This window comes from Trifolium pratense, linkage group LG7, assembly GCF_020283565.1.
Source record: "Trifolium pratense cultivar HEN17-A07 linkage group LG7, ARS_RC_1.1, whole genome shotgun sequence".
Lineage (NCBI taxonomy): Eukaryota > Viridiplantae > Streptophyta > Magnoliopsida > Fabales > Fabaceae > Trifolium > Trifolium pratense.
This window is the reverse complement of record NC_060065.1, coordinates 55,985,116-55,996,407: the sequence shown is the minus strand read 5'-3', so window position 1 is coordinate 55,996,407 and position 11,292 is coordinate 55,985,116. Positions and strand designations below refer to the sequence as shown.

General features: G+C 34.4%; 2 protein-coding genes across 3 annotated transcripts; one reads left to right on the top strand and one right to left on the bottom strand.

Moving 5' to 3' along the window:
- Window positions 1–511: 511 nt before the first annotated feature.
- LOC123894086 (small G protein signaling modulator 1-like) lies at window positions 512–6,506 on the top strand. Of its 2 annotated transcripts, none has more exons than XM_045943968.1 (11): window positions 512–801; window positions 1,047–1,203; window positions 2,139–2,237; window positions 3,054–3,157; window positions 3,339–4,120; window positions 4,210–4,332; window positions 4,440–4,528; window positions 4,608–4,808; window positions 5,205–5,645; window positions 5,995–6,078; window positions 6,427–6,506. In XM_045943968.1, the coding sequence occupies exons 2-11, from the start codon at window positions 1,081–1,083 to the stop codon at window positions 6,466–6,468; spliced, it is 2,088 nt and encodes a 695-aa protein (XP_045799924.1). In that variant the 5' UTR covers window positions 512–801; window positions 1,047–1,080; the 3' UTR covers window positions 6,469–6,506. The 2 variants fall into 2 exon arrangements, with proteins under 2 accessions (XP_045799924.1, XP_045799923.1); XM_045943967.1 differs by having other exon boundaries at window positions 581–801; window positions 1,047–1,220.
- Window positions 6,507–8,323: 1,817 nt separating this feature from the next.
- Window positions 8,324–10,277, bottom strand: LOC123894088 (probable peroxidase 26). Its single transcript, XM_045943969.1, has 4 exons — window positions 9,964–10,277; window positions 9,433–9,615; window positions 9,151–9,310; window positions 8,324–9,068 (listed from the first exon to the last, which is right to left on the bottom strand). The coding sequence occupies exons 1-4, from the start codon at window positions 10,198–10,200 to the stop codon at window positions 8,644–8,646; spliced, it is 1,005 nt and encodes a 334-aa protein (XP_045799925.1). The 5' UTR covers window positions 10,201–10,277; the 3' UTR covers window positions 8,324–8,643.
- Between the last annotated feature and the right edge of the window lie 1,015 nt (window positions 10,278–11,292).

The following is an 11,292-nucleotide window of genomic DNA, read 5'->3' as shown; positions in this document are numbered from 1 at the left end:
TATAGGTTACAACTATCAACCGAATGAGTTGGGATCCTTTTCATTTTTTGTTTTATCCAATTTTTTCATTATTAAAGTTTTAGAAATATAAATGCAATAATGTGACATTTAGTCAGTCTAATTATTTAATATATATCATAAAACTCTTTAAAATTATATTAATGGAGAGAGAAAATGAATAAAACAAATATAGATGATCCTAACTCCATCTTTTTTTGTTTGTTTTGGTAAATCAAATGTATTATCCATGCGTAACTGCAGAGACTAATCCTCTCGAGGTATCTGAGATTCATTTAAGGGGTTGACATCTCCCAACATATGCTTCTCCATACGCACCAATCGAAGATCAAACCCAGGACCAAATATTTAAGAGACCCAAGTATCTACCACTTGTGTCACACTATGTTAGTAAAACACATTTAAATAATGTTTAATTAATTAAAAACAGAATAAAAACTGAACTACGGAGAGAGACAGAATAAAAACATATTTAAAACACTATATTTTTTCTGTTGAGAAATTAAATAATGTTTAATTAATTAAAATAAAAAAAGAAAGAAAACGGTATTTTCATTATAAAAAAAACGTTATTTTCTTCATTGATTAAGTGTTATAATTAGAGGGAAATGGCGCAAAGAAGAAGAAGAAGAAGAAGAATAAGCTCTTCCTGAATCTGTGAACTTCAATTTTCTCAGATCTATTTTTTCTATCAAAATCATTCCAATTCATATCAACAATTCTTCTACGATCCTCACATTTCATTTCAATTTCGTTACAAATTTCATTACTAATCGCATTTCGGTATGATTCTCATTTTCAATTTTCGTTTTTCACGATCGATTACTGTTGTTTTTTATGTATATTCATAGCAAGTAATGTTGTTTTTTCGATTCATCACTCACACTATTTTGTTTCTATGTTGAATTTTTGTTTAATTTTTGAAATTGATAAAAATATTATGTTTTATTAGTGGAAATGGAATGTAACTGTGAATTTAGGGTTTTTTTTTTTTTTGTGAATGTTGACATTGTTGATTTTGTGGTAAGGTTGGTTGGTGTGAAGTTGGGAGAGAGGAGTGTGATGTATTGTGACGGGGAAGATAAGCAATGGACTTGTGGAAAAGCTGGTACAGTGAATTTGCGAAAAATGAGCTCATTCGTTCGCGATATTCGAGATCCTTGCCTTTCTCAGTCTCCTGTAAAGGTTGTTGTGTTGTCACTGTAAGACTGCACTCTACTGGGTTTTACTAATTGCTTTGCTGTAATTCTTGTGTGTGTGTGTGTGTGTGTGTGTGTTCTACATTGTTTTTAACTCTAAAAATGATTTCTTTGTGTAAAATGGACTGTGGGTAATCAACCAAATGCATGTTCTGTAGTTTGATGTTAGTTCATCAAGTAAGATGATCTAGAACTTCTAGGCCAATTGCACTTTCCAAGGTCTTGTATTGAGATTTTTGACCTCTTCATTTATTCTCAACCCTCCCGTAATATATAAACTAGAGTTTAAATTATAGGTGAGAAGAAGTACAGGCAACATACTCTAACAACATTTTATCTATGATCAGATAAATTTCATGCAGACCCCCATAAATCATGTGGGTCTCATTCTTTATGTTAAGAGTCTCACATTAGATGAGATATGACCAGAAGATGACTTTATAAATGCGAGACATCCCTCTCTGTACAAGCTAATTTTGTAGGATTGAGTTACACCCAACCTAAATTTTAAGATTAAGATGTATCAGAGCCTCTTCAAGATTCGTTGGGCCACCCACAATTAGGTCAAACTCTAGATGTCTAATCGTAGCTCTGATAGGATGTGTTAAGAGTTCCACATTGGATAAGATGTAGTCTGACGATATAAGTGGGAGATTTTCCTCACCTTAGAAGTTGGTTTTGTAGGGTTGAGTTAGACAACTTAAAAAACCTTATTTAGTGGTACCTATCCCTCGAAGTTGTGGCACCCACATAGAGAGTTTTAGTGTGTGCTGCTAGCATTTTTACTTTAGCATATTCATATTGACCTCTCATTTGAAACATTGGGCTTTTGAGGGGATCTTATTGTTTAAAATAGAAATAAATATTTGTCATAAAATGACTTGTTTAATGATTTTTATTACTATTATCATCACGGAGCAGGTAAACAGAATGCTTAAGCCAGACATATGGGAAGCCTTGTCTGATAGTGAAGGAAAGGTGTCTGGTTTCCGGAAGGCACTGAAATTGGTTGTGTTAGGGGTATGTTGTTATTCAAGTTGAATTTGTTTTTCTTTTTTCTTTGTGACATTATATATATCACTTAGTCTAATACTTGAGCCAGTCTAAGCTAGTGCTGTAGGAATTTTATGCTATATCTCTGATATAATATACCCAGATGACATGCAGATCAAATATTCAGCAAGTAACATATCATGTGACTTCTAGATTATTAGTAAATTTTTTAAAATCATCCCATCAGTTGTGGGTGCTAAGATCCTGCATCCAATAAGCATATATGTTCAAAGTACTCCTTATATTGACTTGGGCAATGCTCCCCGGCCCCGCTTGAGGTAGCTTTTGCAGTTAAATTGGTCATAGTTTGTTCTGAATTCTACTTTGATACAAGAGTATATCTCAGCCTTGATGTTAGGCTACTTATAGATGTTTGGTCATGTAAATTACATGTTGTAAGGAAGGCGTACCATGATCCCACTTTGACTAGGTGCATTGCCAAAGTACTCCTTATCGGCTTATCGCGACTTTAACATTTTTTCCCTTGAGCTAATTTTTGGAGTTGATCTGGGTCTACTCCATTTTCAATCGCAGTTGTTCATAATAATATGCTACATTCACGGTTTCATTAAAATATAGTATAATTAAAAAAAAAAAAAAACCCTCCCTTAAGTTCTGAGCAAATTTGTGAGTTTAATTTCTTTTACATCAATATAAAAAAAAAATATATAAATACTCTTGAGACATTGGATATGCAAACTGAGAATTCCTTTCTAAAATTGATGCTAATATAGGATTTTTGTTCTTTTCTGATTCATTTCCTTTTCCTACCATGTCTGTTAGGGTATAGATCCATCAATTAGACCCGAAGTTTGGGAGTTCTTACTAGGTTGTTATGCACTGAGCAGCACTGCCGAGTATCGAAGTAGGTTGAGAGCAGCTAGAAGGTGCAGATCAATTCACTTTCATTAATTTTATTTTTCTCTAGTATTTGCTGGATTTTATATATGCCTATTTTTGCATACTTAATTTGGATTTCAATGGAAACACTAATTGTTTCAGCTACATTTTCGATTGTTGAATATGTAGTTATTACTTATTGACATTCAGGAGAACCTACCATTGCAGGGAGCTTTATAGGGACCTGGTTAAGCAATGTCAAGCAATGCATTCAAGTGTGGGGACTGGTTCATTGGCATATATTGTTGGATCCAAAGTTATGGATATGAGGACCTCCTCTAAAGATGAACGCAAAATTGAAGCTAAACTAGAAAGATCAACATCTAATGATAATGATGTTGAAGTAGAACAATGTCATGGTAGGAGTATTATTTGTGCAGAGGCAGCAAACACAAACCATCATGAAAGCTCTGATAATTGGGCTGACGAACTTGACTTGGTTAGTTCGAGAGCAAGCATAGATAGTGCAACTTATGATTCTTCTGGTCAACAAAACTGCAGTTCCCCAAAGATAGGGAGAGAACCAGATGGGTCACATAGTAGTTTTGATTTTCCTCATTTACCTGTCACCAATCTGTTTGTAAAGAGCGGTGAAGATAAAAAGTTGGACACAGAGCATGGCAATAAACTTTCTGCGCAACGTAAACTAAGATTTGAAGATGAGAGAATGCATAGCTTCCATATCAATAACAATGCAGACTTAGTTATTGAATCAAATGGCCAACCTCTTACGACCTTCCATCCTGTAAACTCTGAAATTGAAATTGCGTCACCTGATGAAGATGAACCAGAACTTCCATCCGAAAATCCAGTTTATGAAACACATATGGTAAATCAACTAAAAATATCAGATATACCGAGGCCAGCAATGACAAGTGCCTCGATGTCTCAAGGATGGGCTGCCAGTGAAGATAGAGTATCAGAATGGCTTTGGACTTTACACAGGATAGGTATATAAGTTGTATACCGTTTTTGTTCTTGACAACATCATATTTTATTCTGCTATTGTTTCTTGCTAACGAGTTTAATCTTTTTCTAGTTGTTGATGTTGTGAGGACCGATAGTCATCTTGAATTCTATGAGGACAGGAGAAATTTAGCTAGAATGTCAGATATTCTTGCTGTCTATGCATGGGTTGATCCTGCAACGGGGTATTGTCAAGGTTATGTTTTTTCCTGTAAATTTCTTGGTTTCTTACCGATGTTGGGTTCTTGTTACACTGATTTTGGACCAAAAACTTACCTTCTTTTACCGGCTATTGAATGTTAGGTATGAGTGATTTGCTGTCTCCCTTTGTTGTAATCTTTGAGGATAACGCAGATGCATTTTGGTGTTTTGAGATGCTTTTGAGGAGAATGGTATTTGCAAATTCGGCTAAGATTCAAGAACATAATTTTGTTTGCAGTGACTGACTAGTTTTCTTTGACACATGTCCAGAGAGAAAATTTTCAAATGGAAGGCCCAACTAGGGTGATGAAGCAGCTGCGAGCATTATGGCATATTCTCGAGCTGTCAGATAGAGAACTTTTTGCCCACATGTCAAAAATTGGTGCTGAAAGCCTTCATTTTGCATTTCGTATGTTGCTAGTTCTCTTTCGGAGAGAGTTATCTTTTAATGAGGCTCTTTCAATGTGGGAGGTTCGTGCTACATGCTTCCAGCTTTAAGATTAATAATTGCCATTGGTTAAAAAACAAACAGATCTAGTTTTGCTGTTTCTTTTTCTTTGAGGTAGAGTTGTGATTTGCTTTATTACAATAAGTCAATTCAAAGGCAGAGATTGGCCTTCCATATCTTGTGAGTGTTGATTTGATCAAGTTTATTGGCATCTCCGCAAAATATGCATATGATTTTTGAATAGTAGTAATAATGAGTTAGTGCTTTTTTGGACATATGGTTTAGAAAGTATTGTTGCAAAGAAAATTATGCCTGTAATTGTGAAATAGATGATATTTTGTGCCCTTTATTAATAACATTTTGATACATCATTGGTTTAGTCTGTCAATACATGATGCCAGTAATCTTGTGTAATGCAGATGATGTGGGCAGCCGACTTTGATGAATCCTGGGCATTTGATTTAGAGGAGAATTGTCTGGAAGCATTAGATTTACATCTTCCCAGTGACTCAACCAATTATATAAAAGAAGCAATTGCTGATTCTGACGATGATAGTATCAGGAGTGGTTCACAGTCAAGTCATAATGAAAATGACAACACAAAAGCAAGCCTGCAGCCACATCATGGGAACACTGATCACCCTGTATCTGATGTCAAATTGAAGTTGCAAGCATCCCATGCCTTTTGTGGCTTGGCAAGGAATATCTGGTCAAGAAATGGTCAAGTTCAAACGAGAACTATTTCCTCCTTGGCAAGGAAAGGAAACGATGAGTTAGCCACATTCTGTGTTGCAGCAATTCTTGTTTTAAACCGCCAGAAGATCATTCGAGAAACCCGCTCGTTCGATGATATGATAAAGGCAGGTGCATTGATCTTTTGTTTTTACCAAGCAATTAATGCCTTGTTAAATTTATTTGTTCTGTGCATTTTATTCCTTTCGGTCATGCTCAGATTATCTTCTTTTATTCTGTACAGTTTTAAGTCCCTCTATGCTGATTGTCCTGAATTATTACCATTTACTTGATAACCAATACATATACTTAATGATGTCCGCATATACTTATGAGACATGTTTGCAACTTTGTTTTTACAAAAAAAATTCTTCCATGTGGAGTTCTTTAATTCACTATGCAGAGAAGGAAGAAAGGAAATTAGCCAAGGGATATTGTGTATTTTCTAACTTAGTATTTCAAAATTATATATTACAGATTTTCAATGACAATATGTTGGAGATCAATGTAAAAAGATGCATAAGAACAGCAATCAAAATCCGAAAGAAATATTTTAACAAGGTAATTCCTAAATTAGTTAATTTTCTCTATTTGCTACTCATAAAAGATGATAATAATTGCTTTTACTAACTTTTTGCCTTTTTTGTTTAGCAATGTTCAATATCCTTGTTTTAATCTTTTAATGTTCAAATAACTTCATCTGATTCTGATGAACTGCAACGCTTGCATTGTTTAGCTCCAATGTTTTTATCTTCATGCGAGATAAAACTTAGATTCAAATCAGTTTCTCTCTGCTGTTCTTTATTCATATGTGACAATGCATTTAGAACGGTCTTCCCTCCAAATATACGACTTTTATCTATATTTCTAAGATTTCCCCAATGAAATTGAAGTCTAATCCTGTGACAGGTAACCAAGAAAAAGAACTGTGCTGCAGAGAAAAGAGACTAGGGCAATATCATTGTTATATGTTCTTGAGGAAAAAGCACCAAAAGGCACTGAGGAATACTTATGAGGCTATGCTTTTCCAAACTGGATCATGGTGTTAATTTTTTTTATTACTTGTCCACTTTGGATGGGAGATTTTGTAGCTTAAAGTGTTTTTGCTTTTGGAGTTTCATCCAGCTGTTGTACCTTCATAGTCACCATTACTCTTTTTTATGAGGTAATATCACTTTGTTCTGCTTTACATTTTGTCTGGTCACTTAACTTTGGATGCTTTTACATTCCTAGATGATCTTTCCCAAGACTTTTCCAAGTATGCTGCTGCGCTCACAATTCAGTTTCTGTTTTTTGGAAATTTGATGCTAGGATTATTAATAGAAAAAGTGTATTTTACAAGGCTCTTGTACTGAAAGCTTTGGGTAACACTGTAAGGAGTAAACAAAGAAGTTAATAGGCACATTTGTGATCAAAGGAACCAAATATGTTGTTGCTTCTATTTGTTTGGTACTCAACCCTGACGCAATTAAATAACCTAATAATGTAGCTTCTTCCCTATGATAAAAATTGTCCAGCACCTTTAACCTGCTTCGCCAAGGCTGGATGTGCCTAACAGAACGAACACTCCAATCCCTGTTGAAGGGATTCTGGGACTTTATGTTTCATACTCGTTCCGTCTCATTATAAGTGTCTCATTTGGAATATTTTTGTCTCAAATTAATTGTCACTTTACAACAATATTCTTATTTAATTAAATAGTCAGCTTAACTATTATATTACTACTACCACCATGTTCAACCACTTAATTAATACGGGTATTTTACAATTTTTAACTAAAAAATTCAACATAGCTAATCATTTTCTTAAGAAGTGCGCATGACCTAAAAAGACATAAATTACAATGAGACAAAGGGCGTACCTTGCAAGGGATTCGTCTATTTTTTTCTTATTGTAATACGGTGTCTTATTTCACACAGTTAATTGCATTAGATTGTTTTTGTAAATGAAATTTGTGTCTGGTTGATTAGCACTGCACAATATCCATTTGAAAATTCACTAGCTGTAGCAGCATCACTGATGATATTTCAGTAGTGATTTTAACTTATTGAATGCTGAAGTCTTTCTCTAGAAATTTGATTTTTGGATTGGTTATTGAATGGCTAAGTGTTGCAATTGATTAAAAATCTTGTTGGAAATTGATTAATTAACATTTGAAGGCAACATATCTTTTTTGAAATTTCCAGTTTATCTTTATTGTCTAATCAAGGAGATTTATTCTGTGAGGGATGATTCCTGTAGATTATGTTAAAGATTTGTTCCCTTTTGTAGTATTTGATCTTTACATTGCTATTTTTATCTTTAACATGATATTTCAGCTGTGATTTTAATTTATTGAATGCTGGAATCTTTCTCTAGAAATTTGATATTGGATTGTTTATTGAATGGTTACATATTGTAATTGATTAGAAATCTTGTTGGAAATTGATTAAATCAGATATGAAAGCAATATTTAATCTTTTTTGACATTTCCAGTTGATCTTTATTGTTTAACCATGGAGGTTAATTCTGCGAGAGATGTTTCCCAAAGATCATGTTAATGATTTATTTCCCTTTGTAGGCATTTGATTCTTACATTGCTTATGTTTTATTTTTTTCTTCCTCTTGAAGCCAGTTAGAAGATTCACAGGGGGATTTTTTATCACTTGTTGATCCCATGTCTGACAAATTGGCAGTCTTGGATACTTCGACTGGTTATACAGATAATGTTCTTTCAATTTTTGCTCAGCTCATATTTCTGGAGAACATCATACATAAGCTATCACTACTTAAAGCATTTGGAGTTTGGAAAAAGCACATGCATACGAGAAGAAATGGAGGGTAGATACAGGGGAGGGAATTGGTGTAGTATACGCCTATGCGGTAACATAGAGTTAATCTTTGTGGTAGATTTGAGTTGGCAGAAGAAAGGATATATAATATAATATAATTGTTTATACATACTACAACAATATTTTTTTGTAACTTCTTAAATTGTTGGATCTTACAAAGGACATAAGAGAGTACAATTCTTGTCACTTATTCACGTACTATTCTTTACCTTCAGAACACAGAAAATAGTATATTTAAACTGGGCATATCTGAATCCAGACAAAATATTAAATTTCTCTGCTGCTAATTTGGGTTTCACTTATTTGTGAATCGACAATTCCGGCGTATCTCTCCTTGATTTCCTGTTAAAACTTTGATATTTCCCATTTTGAACATTGAATGAGCAAATTCTCTCCTAAAATCTTCAAATCCAGCAGCAAATTCATCGGTGATCTCTTTAGTGTCATCGCCATATAGTAATTGTTGATCTATTCCCAGGACAGCTTCATTGCGCAGGATCCTTTTGTAGTATGATTCTCTGAAGATGTAATTTGATCCAGATTCTGGGTTTAGGAATACCAGCGGGTCATGTTGTCCTTTCTTGGTTTTCGGTGGACAAAGTCCTCTCAGTTTGTCTCGAAAAGTAGCATCCAGGCTTGGGTCTGAGTTTCCAGTACCGTTGAAATTATACAGCCTATCAAGAATGAAGCTGCAATGTGTTTGACCCAGTGTGTGTGCTCCTGTGTTGATATGAAACAGACACTCATTTAGAACATATTATTAGCATGTAATTTCTACTACTGGATTGTAATGTTGCCTTACCTAAGAGTGTTGTCATATCTAGTACATCCAAGCCCCTTGATTTGAAGTATGCTAGAGATTCCTGCCATGAGATGGATGGTGATGGCAAGTCTACTGATGCAGCATCTGATTTCATGCCATCCTTTCTTCCTGTGAAAACTGGATAGCCAGGTGCACCTGCCTGTAGACATTAATTCTCAAATGAGTTACTGTTTGTTAACTCTTACCCTACCTTGAGAGAAGTTTTTCTTGCAATTACGGAAAGGAATTGTAACTTTGTAAGTAGACTAGTTGAAAGAATACCATTTTAGCAGCATCTCTGGTGGCGAGATGGAGTATATCAGCGCAGGAAACAATTCCAGGGCATCGTGATTCCAGGACTGTTTTGATATTGTCAATTAGTGCAAATCCTCCAAGCCCCCGGTTTTGTGGTGCTTTCTTTTCGGGATTTGGTCCTTCGTCAAGCAGTATCGATGCATCACAACCCTATTCAGGAAAAAGAAATAAAAGAACACAACTTATGCATTTGTAGTGTTTTGAAAGGTAAATTCTTTAAACCTCATGAACTCTAAATACTAAGAATGAAACAACTGAATCTAGATTAAACAGCAAGAGTTAGAGTTTCGACTATATATTTCTTAGTGCAGCTTGCATATATATATTCTTTAGCTTCAAGGGTCTGCTGTTTTTGTAATCCATCCTTTAGCTTTTACTACTGCCTAAAAGTTCTTATCAGCCGTTGACCTCACAGAATGTCTGTTTCTTAGCTTAAAAAGTCGAAAATAAAAGACTAACTAGTACCAAAGTATAAAAGGAAAAAAGGTGAGGACATACGGTGACGAAACAGTCGGTGTAAACCAAGCGTAGTAACTTAGCAGTAATGCTTTTGTCATTATCCCATAACAGCTTCACTTGGTGCCGGACATACACCTCTGCTAAGTGGCATGTCTGGTTATAGTAATGCCACCGCAACTTTGGCTGTGGAGTTGGCGCTGCTGCCATTCCATAATCAAAGCTCAACACTGCAAAAACTATTAATATTGGAAAAACCACATACATAAGTTTCCCCATCAGGGAAAAAACAACTCTTGCTATTTGTATAATACTAAGCTTGTTTTGTAGGGATAGCAGTGGCTAGAACATTATTGCATATTGCTGCTTATATAGAAGTGCACACTGTACTAGTGGCAATAAATAACCGACCACACTTTAGAATGGTATAAAAATTAAAAAAACTTGTTAAGTAATAAACTAATACTACTGATTTTAAAATCTATAATAATATAATCCATGCATTACGGCACCGTGTGACGGAAGAGTGAGGCATGGAGCTATTCACATGCACCAAGGAAAAGACCAATCTACGTTAAATGGAATGGGGCAACCTCTTTTCCACGGAAAATGTTACGTAAATACATTTATTTGACAAAAATACAACAAATATACTTTTTTGATTTTTTTAATATTTTTTGCATATCTCGTTTTGCGTGCTTGTGAGTGGAAAGAAAGTTGTGTTAATTTTATGTCACAAAATTTGTGTTTGAATAACACACCTCATTTTCCACAAGGTGATAATTTCAACATTTTTTCCCCCATAAATAAATAGGTGATGCCCCTTACACTTTTCTAAAAAACCAAATGTTGCTAGAAATAATCTTTTCCAGAGATTTTTTAATATCAATCAAGCAATAACTTAACTAAATTTATTCTTGTAAATACAACTCAATTGATATGCAATAGTCTGAATTTAAATTCAAAATTCTATATTTTTTTCACATTTAAAATGTATGAGTCTTAAATCACTAACCTACTAGAGTTAAAAAGAAAAATACTCGGTCTCAAATATCACTTTGGATCTTTTTTTTTACCATATTATACAAAAGTTTCATCGTCACTAGCGATGACTAATCTTCATTGGTAACATGTGAGACACACAAAGTGAATTCTCTTTTCCTAACCGAATTTTTTCAATACGCAAATCAGAAATTAAACCTCTCTAACACACTTATTTAAGAGATCTAAAACTCTTACTACTTGAATCAATTCATTCATAGTATCACTTTGGATCTTTACTTTTATGGAAAACAAATAGTATATTTCATACAAATTTTCAGGATCTGACCCTTGCACCAAGGCACTTTCAACATCCTTCTAAGACGTGGG

Bases quoted from the DNA above. Each gene is read 5' to 3' on its own strand.
- LOC123894086 (XM_045943968.1), top strand. From the start codon at position 1,081: ATGTATTGTGACGGGGAAGATAAGCAATGGACTTGTGGAAAAGCTGGT. The intron at 2,238-3,053 runs GTATGTTGTTAT...CATGTCTGTTAG, and splicing joins TGAAATTGGTTGTGTTAGGG to GGTATAGATCCATCAATTAG. The intron at 4,333-4,439 runs GTTATGTTTTTT...ATTGAATGTTAG, and splicing joins TGCAACGGGGTATTGTCAAG to GTATGAGTGATTTGCTGTCT.
- LOC123894088 (XM_045943969.1), bottom strand. From the start codon at position 10,200: ATGGGGAAACTTATGTATGTGGTTTTTCCAATATTAATAGTTTTTGCA. The intron at 9,616-9,963 runs GTATGTCCTCAC...TTTCCTGAATAG, and splicing joins ACACCGACTGTTTCGTCACC to GGTTGTGATGCATCGATACT. The intron at 9,069-9,150 runs GTAAGGCAACAT...ATATCAACACAG, and splicing joins AGATATGACAACACTCTTAG to GAGCACACACACTGGGTCAA.